The sequence below is a fragment of the Peromyscus maniculatus genome, chromosome 18, assembly GCF_049852395.1.
Source record: "Peromyscus maniculatus bairdii isolate BWxNUB_F1_BW_parent chromosome 18, HU_Pman_BW_mat_3.1, whole genome shotgun sequence".
Lineage (NCBI taxonomy): Eukaryota > Metazoa > Chordata > Mammalia > Rodentia > Cricetidae > Peromyscus > Peromyscus maniculatus.
The window spans coordinates 19466719-19479088 of record NC_134869.1 but is presented as its reverse complement, the minus strand read 5'-3'; the positions used below and the strand labels follow the sequence as shown (position 1 = coordinate 19479088).

At 42.7% G+C, this 12370-nt stretch overlaps 1 protein-coding gene across 2 annotated transcripts in view; it reads right to left on the bottom strand.

Annotated features, from left to right (window-relative positions):
* Positions 1 to 483: 483 nt before the first annotated feature.
* Nr2c1 (nuclear receptor subfamily 2 group C member 1) overlaps positions 484 to 12370 on the bottom strand; it is a 47408-nt gene continuing 35521 nt past the window's right edge. For both annotated transcript variants that reach the window (XM_006988451.4, XM_042263578.2), the window contains exons 11-14: positions 9684 to 9823; positions 6955 to 7092; positions 3828 to 3933; positions 484 to 986 (exon numbers count right to left, since the gene is read on the bottom strand). In XM_006988451.4, the coding sequence (XP_006988513.1) occupies positions 812 to 986; positions 3828 to 3933; positions 6955 to 7092; positions 9684 to 9823 (559 nt within the window). In that variant the 3' untranslated portion in view covers positions 484 to 811. The remainder of the gene's footprint in view (positions 987 to 3827; positions 3934 to 6954; positions 7093 to 9683; positions 9824 to 12370) is intronic.

Sequence of the window (12370 nt, the reverse complement as noted above, 5' to 3'; positions counted from 1 at the left end):
GAAGCTGAACCCCATCTGTGGAGAGGCTAGGTGCTTTCTGTGGAATGGAAAAGCAACAATTTTAACGCCCAGTCTAAAATATTAACACATCCTGGGTTCAGTCTTGACTGTGTTTAGAACACAGGAAACCCATCATTTTAAAAGCAGATCTCTATCTTGTTCTCAAAACTAATCTTCTACCACAGTGAATAAAAGTGCTCATAACTGATAATATACAACACTAAAAACCAAAATTACAAATGGCTTCTGTCTCATTGCCAGCAACGAGAGTGTTAAATGCTTGATAGTTATAAAAGCTAAAAATATATATTCATTTCTTACTTCCCATAGTTCTAAAATGATCACTATATAATTGAACATAAAATAATCTTTTGACCTGGTAACTAAAACGATTACATTTTGGACGACTAAGATGCAGCTGCCTGGGTGTCTTATTATTTCAGTGAACCAAATCAATGGAATTAAACAGGAAGAGAACACAACTCAGGGGAAATACTAGTTTATTTGTTTTATAAAATAGAACGAGAAAGCTTAGTGTAGATGGTCAGGAGGAGACGGTCCTGGGTGTCACCTTGATCAAGAACAGACCCATACATTTCTTATTCATCCCCATAGCAGGCAGGGAAGTCTATTCCAGATCCCTGACTAGTCACTTCAGTTCTTCTTAAAGAATCCAAAATAAAAATACTTTGAATTTTGGTTACTCTTAAAGTTAGTATTTGCAGATGCCCTGGAAGCAACAGTTCAATTTGGTGTCTGGTGTCCCAAGAAGGGACAGTAAACTTAGTCCATAGCCACGTGCCCTCGGCTTTCAAAGGCTGTGACCAATTATCTGAGAGTTGTAGTCTGCAGGCTCCATCTTTAAAATGTGTGGGATGACACTGTCGATTCGTACATTCCCAATGAGACCTTTGAAGAACAATTCTTCGGTGATGGTGGCGTTCATCAGTCTCAAAGCCGGCAGTCTGAGAAGTAGTCGAGATAGCCTGAAAGGAAGGGGGGGGGGGGGGGGGAGTCAGGTGAAAAGCCAAAGGGACTTCGGAGAAAAAAGCATCCATGCCAAAATAAAGAACAAAATTTCAAAACCCAATCCAAAACTTCAGATTGTTAAGGCTTTGAGTGACAGGACAATTACCTCTACACGACTCCAATCTCCACAGGAAAGCCTTGCTCTGGACTGCTTCACCATGCTGTCCCCACTTGGCTACAAGGACCACGGACTAAATTGTTAAACCATGAGTCAGGTTCTCTTAAGAACAGCTTCCCAACAATGTTTTTAAATGTTTTAACCATGGTTTTAAGAACAATGTTTTATGTTATCAGAACACGGGAGGACCGATAACTTTTCTTTTGAAAACACACACACACACAGAGAAACAGGCACACACAGAGACACACACACACACACACACACAGACACACACATACAGACACTCACACACAGAGACGCTCACACACAGAGACACACACAGAGACACAGGCACACACACAGACACACACACAGAGACACAGGCACACACACAGACACACACAGAGACACAGAGACACAAGTACACACAGAGAGACACAGGCACACACAGAGATACACACACAGAGAGACACTTACACACAGAGACACACGCACAGACAGACAGACAGACAGACAGACAGACACACACACACACACACACACACACACACACACACACACACACACTACTAGAATACCTAGTCTACCAGGTAACCAATGCTATTATAAAGAGCATGGATATGGAAACCGGTCATTGGGTTCAACTGTGACTCAGCTGCCCCTTTTACATGAAAGCGTCACTTCCTCCAGCCCTTTCCACAGAGCTGGTGTGAAGGTGAATGATGCTTCCTGACTAATTCTACGTTTAGGAGTAAGTTCATAAAGGTAGGACCATGAGCTTGTGTGGAAGTGTATTTGAAGCTGAAAACTGCAGTTCAAGGGTAACTTCCCATAAGCAGGGATGTGAAAAGCTGAGAGAGCACCCTTACTCTGGTGTTCTGGATTGTCAGGAAGTAAAACAAGGGTTGTCTGAACACAAACCCCCGAATGAAACCCCTGACACCCGAGGTGGGTACCACACGGCCAACAGGAGAGCAGTCTGTACAGCATGGATATGCTAGGCAGAGGGAGATGCAATCCAGGATGGGACAGAAAAAGAGAACAAGACCTTTCAGGGCTACTCACAATAGCAATTAGAATGCATGAATAATTGCTGGAATTCTTTAGTTAATATTTCTGGTCTGAGACTGACCACGGGTAATTGAAACTATGTGTAAAGAAGCCTTCTAGAATTTTGAAAAGTGGATAGTATTATCATAAGTGCAACAGACATTAACCCCAGCAAGCATGGTATCATATGCTTATGATTCTTAATCATTCTGATCTACTGGCCTTTCTTCAGAGATAGCTGTTTTTATAAAAATAAGAAAGGAGAGTTCCTTCCCACTCCAAAGAACATTGGCAAGAAGTAACCTGGAGGAATTATCATAAGCTATGTTTCAAACTGAAGTGTCTACCAGCGTAAGGGTGTTTTAATTCATCATTTTCCCCTCTCTTCTTATTAATTATTTCATCTGACAATCCTGTGTCTTTGAGCCAGTTCTTCACCCTCGATTTAAAGCAGTGGTTCTCACCCTTCCTAATGCTGCGACCCTTTTAACACAGTTCCTCATGCTATGGTGACCCCAACCACAACACTATTTTTGTTGTTGCTTCATAACTGCAATTTTGCTGCTGTTAAGAATCGTAATGTGGGGTTGGGGATTTAGCTCAATGGTGGAGTGCTTGGCTGGCAAGCGCAGGGCTGTGAGTTCGGTCTTCAGCTCAAAAAAAAAAAAAAAAAAAGAATCGTAATGTAAATACCTGTTTTCCAGTGGTTTTAAGCAACCCCTGTGAAAGGGTTGTTCAACCCCCAAAGGGGTCTTGAACCATTGACTTAAAGTGAGAACTCATTAGCATGTGAGGCCTGGTAACAGCTACTTTGTCCCCTCGGTGTTGGGGACCAAACCCAGGGCCTTGCGCTCTGTGTGTCACCACTAACCTAAAGCCCTGGGAACGTCTTCAGTTCTGTCTTTGTGGAGATGGGAAGGACACTCAGGAGCTTACATACACTAAGCAAGCACTCTAATGCCACGCCGCAGTGACAGCCACATTATGGCCTTCAATAGCATTCACCACTGCAAAGGTCAGGGCTGACTAAAACACTTCATTCCTTGGAAAATGGAAAATGATGTAGAACAGATTTACTAAAAAGCTTTTAGGCCAGGCACAGTGTTGCACGTCTAGGTATTATAATCTTAGCAATCTGGAAGCAGAAGCAGGGGAATCATAACCAAGGCTATCCTTGGGTACATGTAAATTCAAGGCAACATAAGCTACATGAGACCCTATCTCAAAACAAATGCAAATGTAGCTAGAAGTTTCTCTGGTCCTGCCTGGGTCCTGCAGTCCCATGGCCTGCTTATAAAATAATCACACAGAGGCTTAATATAATTTATAACTGCTCAGCCATTAGCTCAGGCCTATCATTGACTAGCTCTTACACTTAAACTCAGCCCATTTCAGTTCATCTGTATGTTGCCACGTGTTCCGTGGCTTTACCTGTGTGCCATTACATGCTGCTCCCCGGACAGTGGGCTGGCATCTCCTCACTCAGCCTTCCTCTTCCCAGAAATCTCCTTGTCTGCTTATCCCGCCTATACTTCCTGCCTGGCTCCTGGCCAATCAGCATTTTATTAAACCAGTGTACAAAAGCTTTATCCCACAGCACACAAATCCTTTAAAGGAACAGCACTGCACAGTGTAAGTCTAGAGGTACCTGTAGGTGTCATCTGGATATGTCCTGGTGATATAATCCTGGAATTCCACATAAGCCTTTTCCTGAAATCTCTCAATCAGCTCCATATTCTCCAGGCCGGGATGATCTAAGACATAAAAGAATATAGTTACCCAAGTTCTGAATGCTCATCTAATAATTCATGGATGTGGAGAAAGGTGGAGGAACCAATAGTTCATCAGAAACAGAAGAGCCACATACAATGTTTTGCTCCTTCAGTCCATAAGTATTTACTGGATACACCACCAAACACCATATTGTAGCCAGTGGTAACTATTATAACATCTAATAAAAACCAGATCACTGTGTGTTACCAACACGTTTTCTTCTCAAAAGTAGTGGAATGCAGAGGCAGGCGGATCTTTTTGAGTTCGAGGCCAGCCTGGTTACAGAGCAAGATCCAGGAAAGGCGCAAAGCTACACAGAGAAACTCTGTCTCAAAAAACAAAAACAGACAAACAAACAAAAAACAAAAAAACAAAAAACAAAAAGTGGTGGAATGCTTTTTTGTTGTAGGACTAAAATTAAAAGTACCTTTAATCCACAAAGTATTTACAGGTTGCAAGGAGCCCACCAGATATGGCCATGTTTGAAAGTACTTATGAAATTATGAGTTACGAGCACTTTTACCTCTCAGAAAAATCATAATGCATGAACACGACCTGATCTACAAAACATTTTGATAGTCATATTTCACAAAACAGAAATATTTAAGGAACTCCATCAATTTATATCTAACTTTTCAATTTTACCTAAGAAAATAAAATTGGCTAAGGGGTTGTGCTAAACGGAGACACGCGTGGCTCGACGCGCGGGCTCGGGGCAGAGCTGCCTCCTGCCCTTTACGGTCCTCTGCCGGATCTCAGCACCACACACAGGAAAAACAGAGAGTGAAAATGGAGAACCGATTATCAGCTCATGCAAAGCACTCTCTACTAGGAGAAAAAGTTTCAGTATCTTATTCATATCACCGAGAGGAAGAATCAGGTTTCCCCAGTTTTGTTAGGGCACACAGGAACACAACACCTACAAAGTGAAGACACAGACCCTCGGAGGACTGTTGATCCCTCCTACTCGGAGCTAGAGATCTTAATGTCAGTTTACTGAAAACTAGACACTGTCAGGAAAGCAGGAGGCCTGTCTTTCTACATTTTACAGTTTTCATAAGATCCTGAGAGTGTAACAAACCCCAGGCATAGCAACAATTGTCTTGTGTTCTGGCTTTAATAACGCCTAACAAGATAAACCTAAGAATTCTAATAATATAGGCCTAAGTGTTCCACTGATTATCCATGAAAGTGTCTGATATCCTTAAAAATCACATTTAAAGCACAAAATTAGAAGATTTTAGAATATTCAGTTTTATACTTATTACCACAATGTAATCATGGGACATTTTTATGATTCCAAACGAACCCCCAACCAGTAGCAATCACTCCCCAGCTCCCGACTCCTTGACTCTACAAATGACTCATTTACACTCTTCTTCATGCTTATCTACATGGGATTATTTCATATAAATGGAGTCAAACAATTATGTGCGCCTGTATGAGTGGCTTCTTTCACTTAGCATAATGTTTTCAGGGTTTATCATGTCATGGCATATATCAAAACTTTTTATGCTAATAGTATTTCATTGTATGCACATATTACACATACACACCAACCAGTCTTTAAATTTTCTTATTACATTTACATATTTGTGTGTGTGTGTGTGTGTGTGTGTGTGTGTGTGTGTGTGTGTGTGTGTAGGAATACATGCCACAGTGCATCTCTGGAGGCCAGAGTCTTGCAAGAGTCAGTTCTTTCCTTTTTTTTTTTTTTAACCACGTGGGTCCCAGAGATTAGAACTCAGGTCACTAGGCTTGGCAGCAACTACCTTCCCTGGCTGAGCCAACTCACCACCTCATTTTCTTTTCTTCCCAAGTGTTGTTTTGAGCCAGGGTCTCATTTAACCAAAGGTGGCCCAGATTCGCTATGGAGAGGTTGTCCTTGAATTCTAATCATCTCACATCTACCTAACAAGTTCTTAGATTAAGGGCATATCCCATCGAGCCTGGCTTCATCCATTTTTTGATGGGCAATTACACAGTGCCCATTTTTTGGCTACTATGACTAGTGCTAAGATGAACATTCATGTCCATATTTTTGTGTACATATATACTTTTCTATTTTGGAGTCAATCGGAATTGAATATAAGCTTAATTTGTGTGTGTGTGTGTGGCAAATATACTTGTTATTATAGGGGTGTTCATGTGTGTGTGTGGCATATGTACTTGTTACAGGTGTGTTCATGTGTGTGTGTACAATATATGTACCTGTTATTATAGGTCTGTTCCTGTGTGTGTGTGTGGCAAATATACTTGTTATTATAAGGGTGTTCATGTGTGTGTGTGTGTGTGTGTGGCATATGTACTTGTTACAGGTGTGTTCATGTGTATGTGTATGATATATGTACCTGTTATTATAGGTCTGTTCATGTGTGTGTGTGTGTGTGTGTGTGTGTGTGTGTGTGTGTGTGTATGCAGCATATCACTTGTTATTATATAATATAGGTGTGTGCATGTGTGCGTAGGTCACAGGGAGCCATCTGGCCTTTATGTTTTGAGACAGGGTCTCTTGCCAAGCTTATCGATTTGGCTAGGCTGGAGGGCCAACGAGCTTTAGAGATCTGTCTACCCACTCCCCAGGGCTGGGATCACAGGTACATGCTAGTCTAGCTTTTTATATTGGTTCTGGGGACTGCATGACATGTACTTTACCCACTGAACATAGTTCCCAGCCTCCTTACGTTTAATGTTCTGAAGAAGGGCTGAACTCTTGTCCAAGGCAACTGCACCATTTCACATTCTTACCTGCAATGGATGGGGGCTCCGACTTCTCCACGTCATCCAATACTGTAATGAGACACAAACGTCCTGGGCATGGCGGTGTCTATCTGTAATCCTGAACTTGGGTATTTGAGGCAGGACTACCAAGAGTTCAATTCAAGCCTGGGCTACATAGGCAGTATTAGCCTCACCATGGCTACATGTCCAAGAGCCTGTCTCAAAACTACAAAACTGACTACATAAATGATAAAGCAAACATAGAAGACGTGTTCACATACCTGGACTGAAGAGCACTATTGCCTTCAGGTAGGCGTATTCATGTCCATCAATGCAGAGTTTGACCATGCTGTTACAGAATTCCTGCACCTTGAAGATGTGCTCCATCAATGACTTCCTCCTTTCGGGGGACATTTTGTCTTTAAAACACAAACACACACTTCTAATTGTCACTGAAAATGTTTGACGGTTTTCATGCATTTTCCTTCTCCCTTTCCCTCCAAGACTGGATGTAATCCATCTCTAAATGCTTAGAATTTAGAATCTCTGCATAGCTCGGAAGGTCACAAATCACTTTCTGGTATTGCTCATTCAAGAAAAAGGAAGTAAAACCCCAAACTCAATGTTCCTCTTCAGACGCCCCTTTAGATGCAGAGGCAGCCATCTGAAAACGATGCCCAAGTACAAAGAGGGCCAGGGATGGAGGTCAACTGACAGAGTGCTCATCTAGCACTTAGGAAACCTTAGATCTGATGGCGCGCACTGCAAAACCCTGGTGTGGTGGTGTGCACCTCCCAACGCTAGGGAGGTAGAGGCAGGGGATCAGGAGGTCAAGGTCATCCTTTGATACTTAAAGAATCTGTGGCCACAGAGACCCTGTCTCAAAAGAAACAAAAAACATCAAAAACTAAGGTACAAAAGACTCAAATGTTTATAATAGGATTTTATTTAAGTTTATATCATTTGGAAAAATAATGAGGAAAACCATTTTCAGTTTTAAAAATTAGAAACTCTAGTATAATAAAGACAAAAATGAGCAAAACACATTCCTAAGACTATAGAAAAGTTGAGAAAAATAAAGTCTTACAATATTTCCCTTCTCTAAAAGGGAAGCGTGTAAAAGCCATCTAAAGTGTTTAATGGATTGCAGCTTTCCTGAAGGCATGCCGTACAACACACGAGCAGACAGAATGATTCAGGACCAGGGATAAGAAGAAGTGTGCAGCTGCCTTTCGGGAGTTTTCTCGCAGATGAGAATTTAAAGTGATTTCTCAATCCTTTCTGAGGAAGCAGGTGGTTTTAAAATAATGTAAAGAAAATAATCAGGTGTGGTGGTGCATAGCTATAACCAGAGCCCTTTGGGAGGCTAAGGAAGGAAGGAGAATAGTGTAGTGTAAGCCTGAGCTACACAGTGAGGTGAGGACAAGGGAGACTCCGTCCTTAATCACAACCACAGGGGAATAGTGTAGTGTAAGCCTGAGCTACACAGTGAGGTGAGGACAAGGGAGACTCCGTCCTTAATCACAACCACAGGGGAATAGTGTAGTGTAAGCCTGAGCTACACAGTGAGGTGAGGACAGGGGAGACTCCGTCCCTAATCACAACCACAGGAAAAAAAAAAGGAAGAAAGAAAAGGAAGAAGACATGTGAGTGGCTAGCAAATCCCTGCTCGCCAGCATGTGGAGTGAGCTGGGAGGTGTTGAAGGTGGGGGAATCTTAGGAGATACTGAGATGTGGTCCTGATAAAAACAAATACCAACCTAAAACACAAAACAAACAAAAACAATGGGAAACAGAATGTACTAAGGACCTAAAAAGTGACAAGTGTATAAATTATTATTATTATTTTTTTTTTTTCCGAGACAGGGTTTCTCTGTGTAGCTTTGCGCCTTTCCTGGATCTCGCTCTGTAGCCCAGGCTGGCCTAGAACTCACAGAGATCCGCCTGCCTCTGCCTCCCAAGTGCTGGGATTAAAGGTGTGTGCCACCACCGCCCAGCCGGCAGTCGTGTTTTAATTAGTCAGCCATTTTCAAAGTGTTAAGTTACTGCCTGCCTGCCTCCTCAGATGAACAAGCATCTAGAAATTTGAAAAAAAAAAAAAAAAAAAAAGCAACCAGGAATCAGTGACTTTCCAGTTCTCTCTTCTTGTAGGAAGCTTTTTGGAGCTGGGTGTGGTAGTGTATGCCTTAAATCCTAGAGTTCAGGAGGCAGAGGCAGCGATCTCTGTGATTATTTCAGGACAGCCTGACCTAGACAGTGAGACCATGTCTACATAAGGTGTCTACATAAGGTCTGCTATGCAGCCCATGATGGCCTTGAACTTGTGCCTTCCTAGGCCAGTCTTCCTGGCAAGCACCATTGTGTCCAATGTGTTTCCATGCTCTTTACATGAAAGAAGAGAGCCTAAGGAATTGACTCAAAACCAGCTGGTCATGTGACTCTAAGTGTGCTTAAGAAGAAATACAGCTTTGGAACTGAGAGAGAAGAAGTATACTGAAATATTTGATCATTCTCTACAGACTTTTATAACTATATAAAAGTACAAAATTTCACACGCCCTATGTGATGATCTGTGGTTTGTCCCTGCCAATCATTCTGAATTCGGCTGCTAAGGCAGTGGTGTTGGGGGCAATCCCTTGTAAGAGGGATTAACGTATTTTCACAAGCTTAGACTCATTTGTGAAAGCAGGTTGTTAGGAGCAAGCCTGGAGTCCTTGGGGCAATCACAAGTGTTCTCTCTTTTGGAGACATCCACTTCATAACCCAGTCTCAGGTATTATATTTCAGAGACAAAAACTTGACCACTAAGCCTTTCCGACTTAAATACACCAGCCTTCATGTTTCTCTCATTTAAAAGTATTTTGAATGATCAATGGATTTATCAAATTGTTAAGATTACCCTGAGTAAATCAATAGAGTCATCAGGCTATCTAACTTGGCCAGAACCTTCTGTAAAGCTGAGGACTCCTCTTGTCTCCCTGCAAACATAGAAAGTCAAGAGTATTTTTACCTTGCTGAAGGCTACTGTGGAGACAGTTGACAAACGTTGCTAATATAGTTGCTACGTTCATCACCTGCCAGCACTGGGCAAGACCAAGAGTGAAGAGCTCGTTCCAGTACGCTTTTACCAACAAGATACTGTTTTCTTGCCTAGTAAAACAGAAACAAAGACATACGTCAGATATGAGCTTCACAACTGACCAATGCACTAAAAACACCAAATTATAACTATTCTAAAAGACCTGTGGGCAAACACCTGAGAATTTTGTGTTCTGTACAGCTGACAGAAGTCCACAAAGGCCTAGAAATCTAAATCTCAGCTAGCTTACGACCACTCAGCCAGTTTACAAAAACAGCTACAGTAAGATTTAAAAACAGCTCAGTTGAGAGGATTCTGAACTTTCCCAATACATAAAAAAAAGATGATATGTACCTGAGGTAATAGATGTGTTGATTACCCTGAGGTGATCACAACACATTGTATGAGTGTGGAAATGACCCAGCGCTCTCCTTAGACATGCACAATTTCTATGAATCAATTGCCAATAAAAATATATTGCAAAAACTTTAAATGAACAGGCTAGGGTGAAACAGGAGTTGACATGGTGAATTAAGCCTGCCTATGAAAGAGAAGGGTTGGATAAATGTGTAATTTTAGATATTTTATATACATGTTATATAAACATATACATATGATTATTTACACAGCTAATTTCAGACGATTAAAATTCCACTTGTATCAAGACGACATGTAAGAAAACAGTCAGGTCAGGGGAGAGGACTGAGATGGCAGATCTTTCTTTTTTAATTTACATGCATGTGTATGTGATTGTATATACTGTGTGTGTGTGTGCATGCGTGCATGCGTACGTGTCCTCGGAGGCCAGAAGAGAGCATGAGATCCTCTGGCGCTGCTGTTACAGGCTGACTGGAGCCTGCTGTGGGTGTTAGGATTCAAACTCAAGTCCTCTGCAGGAGCATTAAGTACTCGAAAACAGAAACTTATCTCCGGCTCCAGGAGATACTTTTTTAAAAAACAACTATGTTGGGATTGGCTTGGAATCCCAGGAGTCAAGGTGGAGGCAGGAGGATCAGGGAGGGGTTCAAGGCCATTACAGTGGCTGGAGGGAAGCCACAGCCACCAGAAATAACTGTCTCACAAATCCGGAGACTGGAGAGCGAGGACTGCAGCAATAAGACAGGACAGGGCAAGCCTGCAGCAGGGGTGGTGGCTAGCGTTCACTGTCAGCTGTCACCATGACCCCGTCATGACAAACAGTATCCTTCTTAAACTGATGAGCCAAACCCAATCTTCCCTCCTTACGCTGTCTCAGCAACGAACAAGTAATGAGCTGAGAAGGGCAACACTCAGGGCTCCATGGTGTTGATGCATTTCTAAAGGCGACTCTAGAGGTCTTCTCTGAATGTTTTCCCACTTAGCAAACGTACTCATTCTTTAAGGACTAGATGAGAGAGAGAGAGAGAGGGAGGGAGGGAGGGAGGGAGGGAGGGAGGGAGGGAGGGAGAGCGAGCGCAAGCTCGAGTGTTCGCGGGCTGCTGAGGATGACTCCAGAGCCATGAGCCACATCTCCATGCTCAGGAGTTGCAGTTATGCAGTCATTGATTGACTTTTGTTCAAAGTAGACTATGGAGCCACTGATGATGTGGAACGCATGGTCCTCTGGCCTCAGCTCCCCTAGTGCTGGGATTACAGTTACGCGCCATGGTAACTGGCTTCAGAGCCTGGTTCTTTGAAGAAATGCCCTCTTATAATCCCTCTCTCTCCACCTCCCCCTCTTTGGCGTTTCCTAGTTTGTTGTGTTAGGGGTCTGTTTTACCACACTGCCCAAAGGTAAAAGTTCCCTCATGCATTTCTGCATCTCAGTGAACAGTTCAAAGTACATTGTATACAGAAAAAAATCTGGGCTTTTTGCTTGTTCTAATCTTTGAGGACATAGAACAGACAGAAGTGATGACTTTAAAAGGTCAGCTAGAGGCCAGGCTGTGGTGGCGCACACCTTTAACCCAGCACTGGGGAGGTAGAGGCAGGCGGATCTCAGAGTTGAGACCAGCCAAAGCTGTTACACAGAAAAACCCTGACTTGAAAAACAACACAAAACAAAAAAGCCAGTTAGAGAAGGTGTAGGTATAGGACTTTTTAGAAGAAAAAAATCTTCAAGCAAAATCTAAATATGTTATTATAAGATAATTAAGTTGTAGGATTTCTTTCCTTTCTCCAAATGGATTCAAGTTAGTAAGAACGTGCTGCTAAGAAACACACGATCCGGAGGACTGCACATCAACTATTTCCTTCTTGAAGATGCCCCAGGCGTCAGAGAGATGGTCCACTGGTGAGATGCTCGTCATCAAGCCGAGCACCTGGCGGGCCCAGAGACCCACGGTGGGAGGAGAGAACTCATTACTGCAAGTTGCCCTCTGACCTTCCCATGTGCTGTGCCATGTGCGTCCCAACCCTCAAACACAAAATAAAACAAAACCCTGCAACTTTGTGTACATAAGCATGCTCAAGTACACACATACCCATACATAAAAAGAAGAAGAGACACAAAGGCTGACATTGTCACCTAAGAGTTACAAAGTAGCTGGACTGGGCAGTGCATGCATATACACAACGCATGGGGGAGACTGAGGCAGGAGGACTGTGTGAGTAAGAAGTGAGTCCGGGCAGCATGAGTT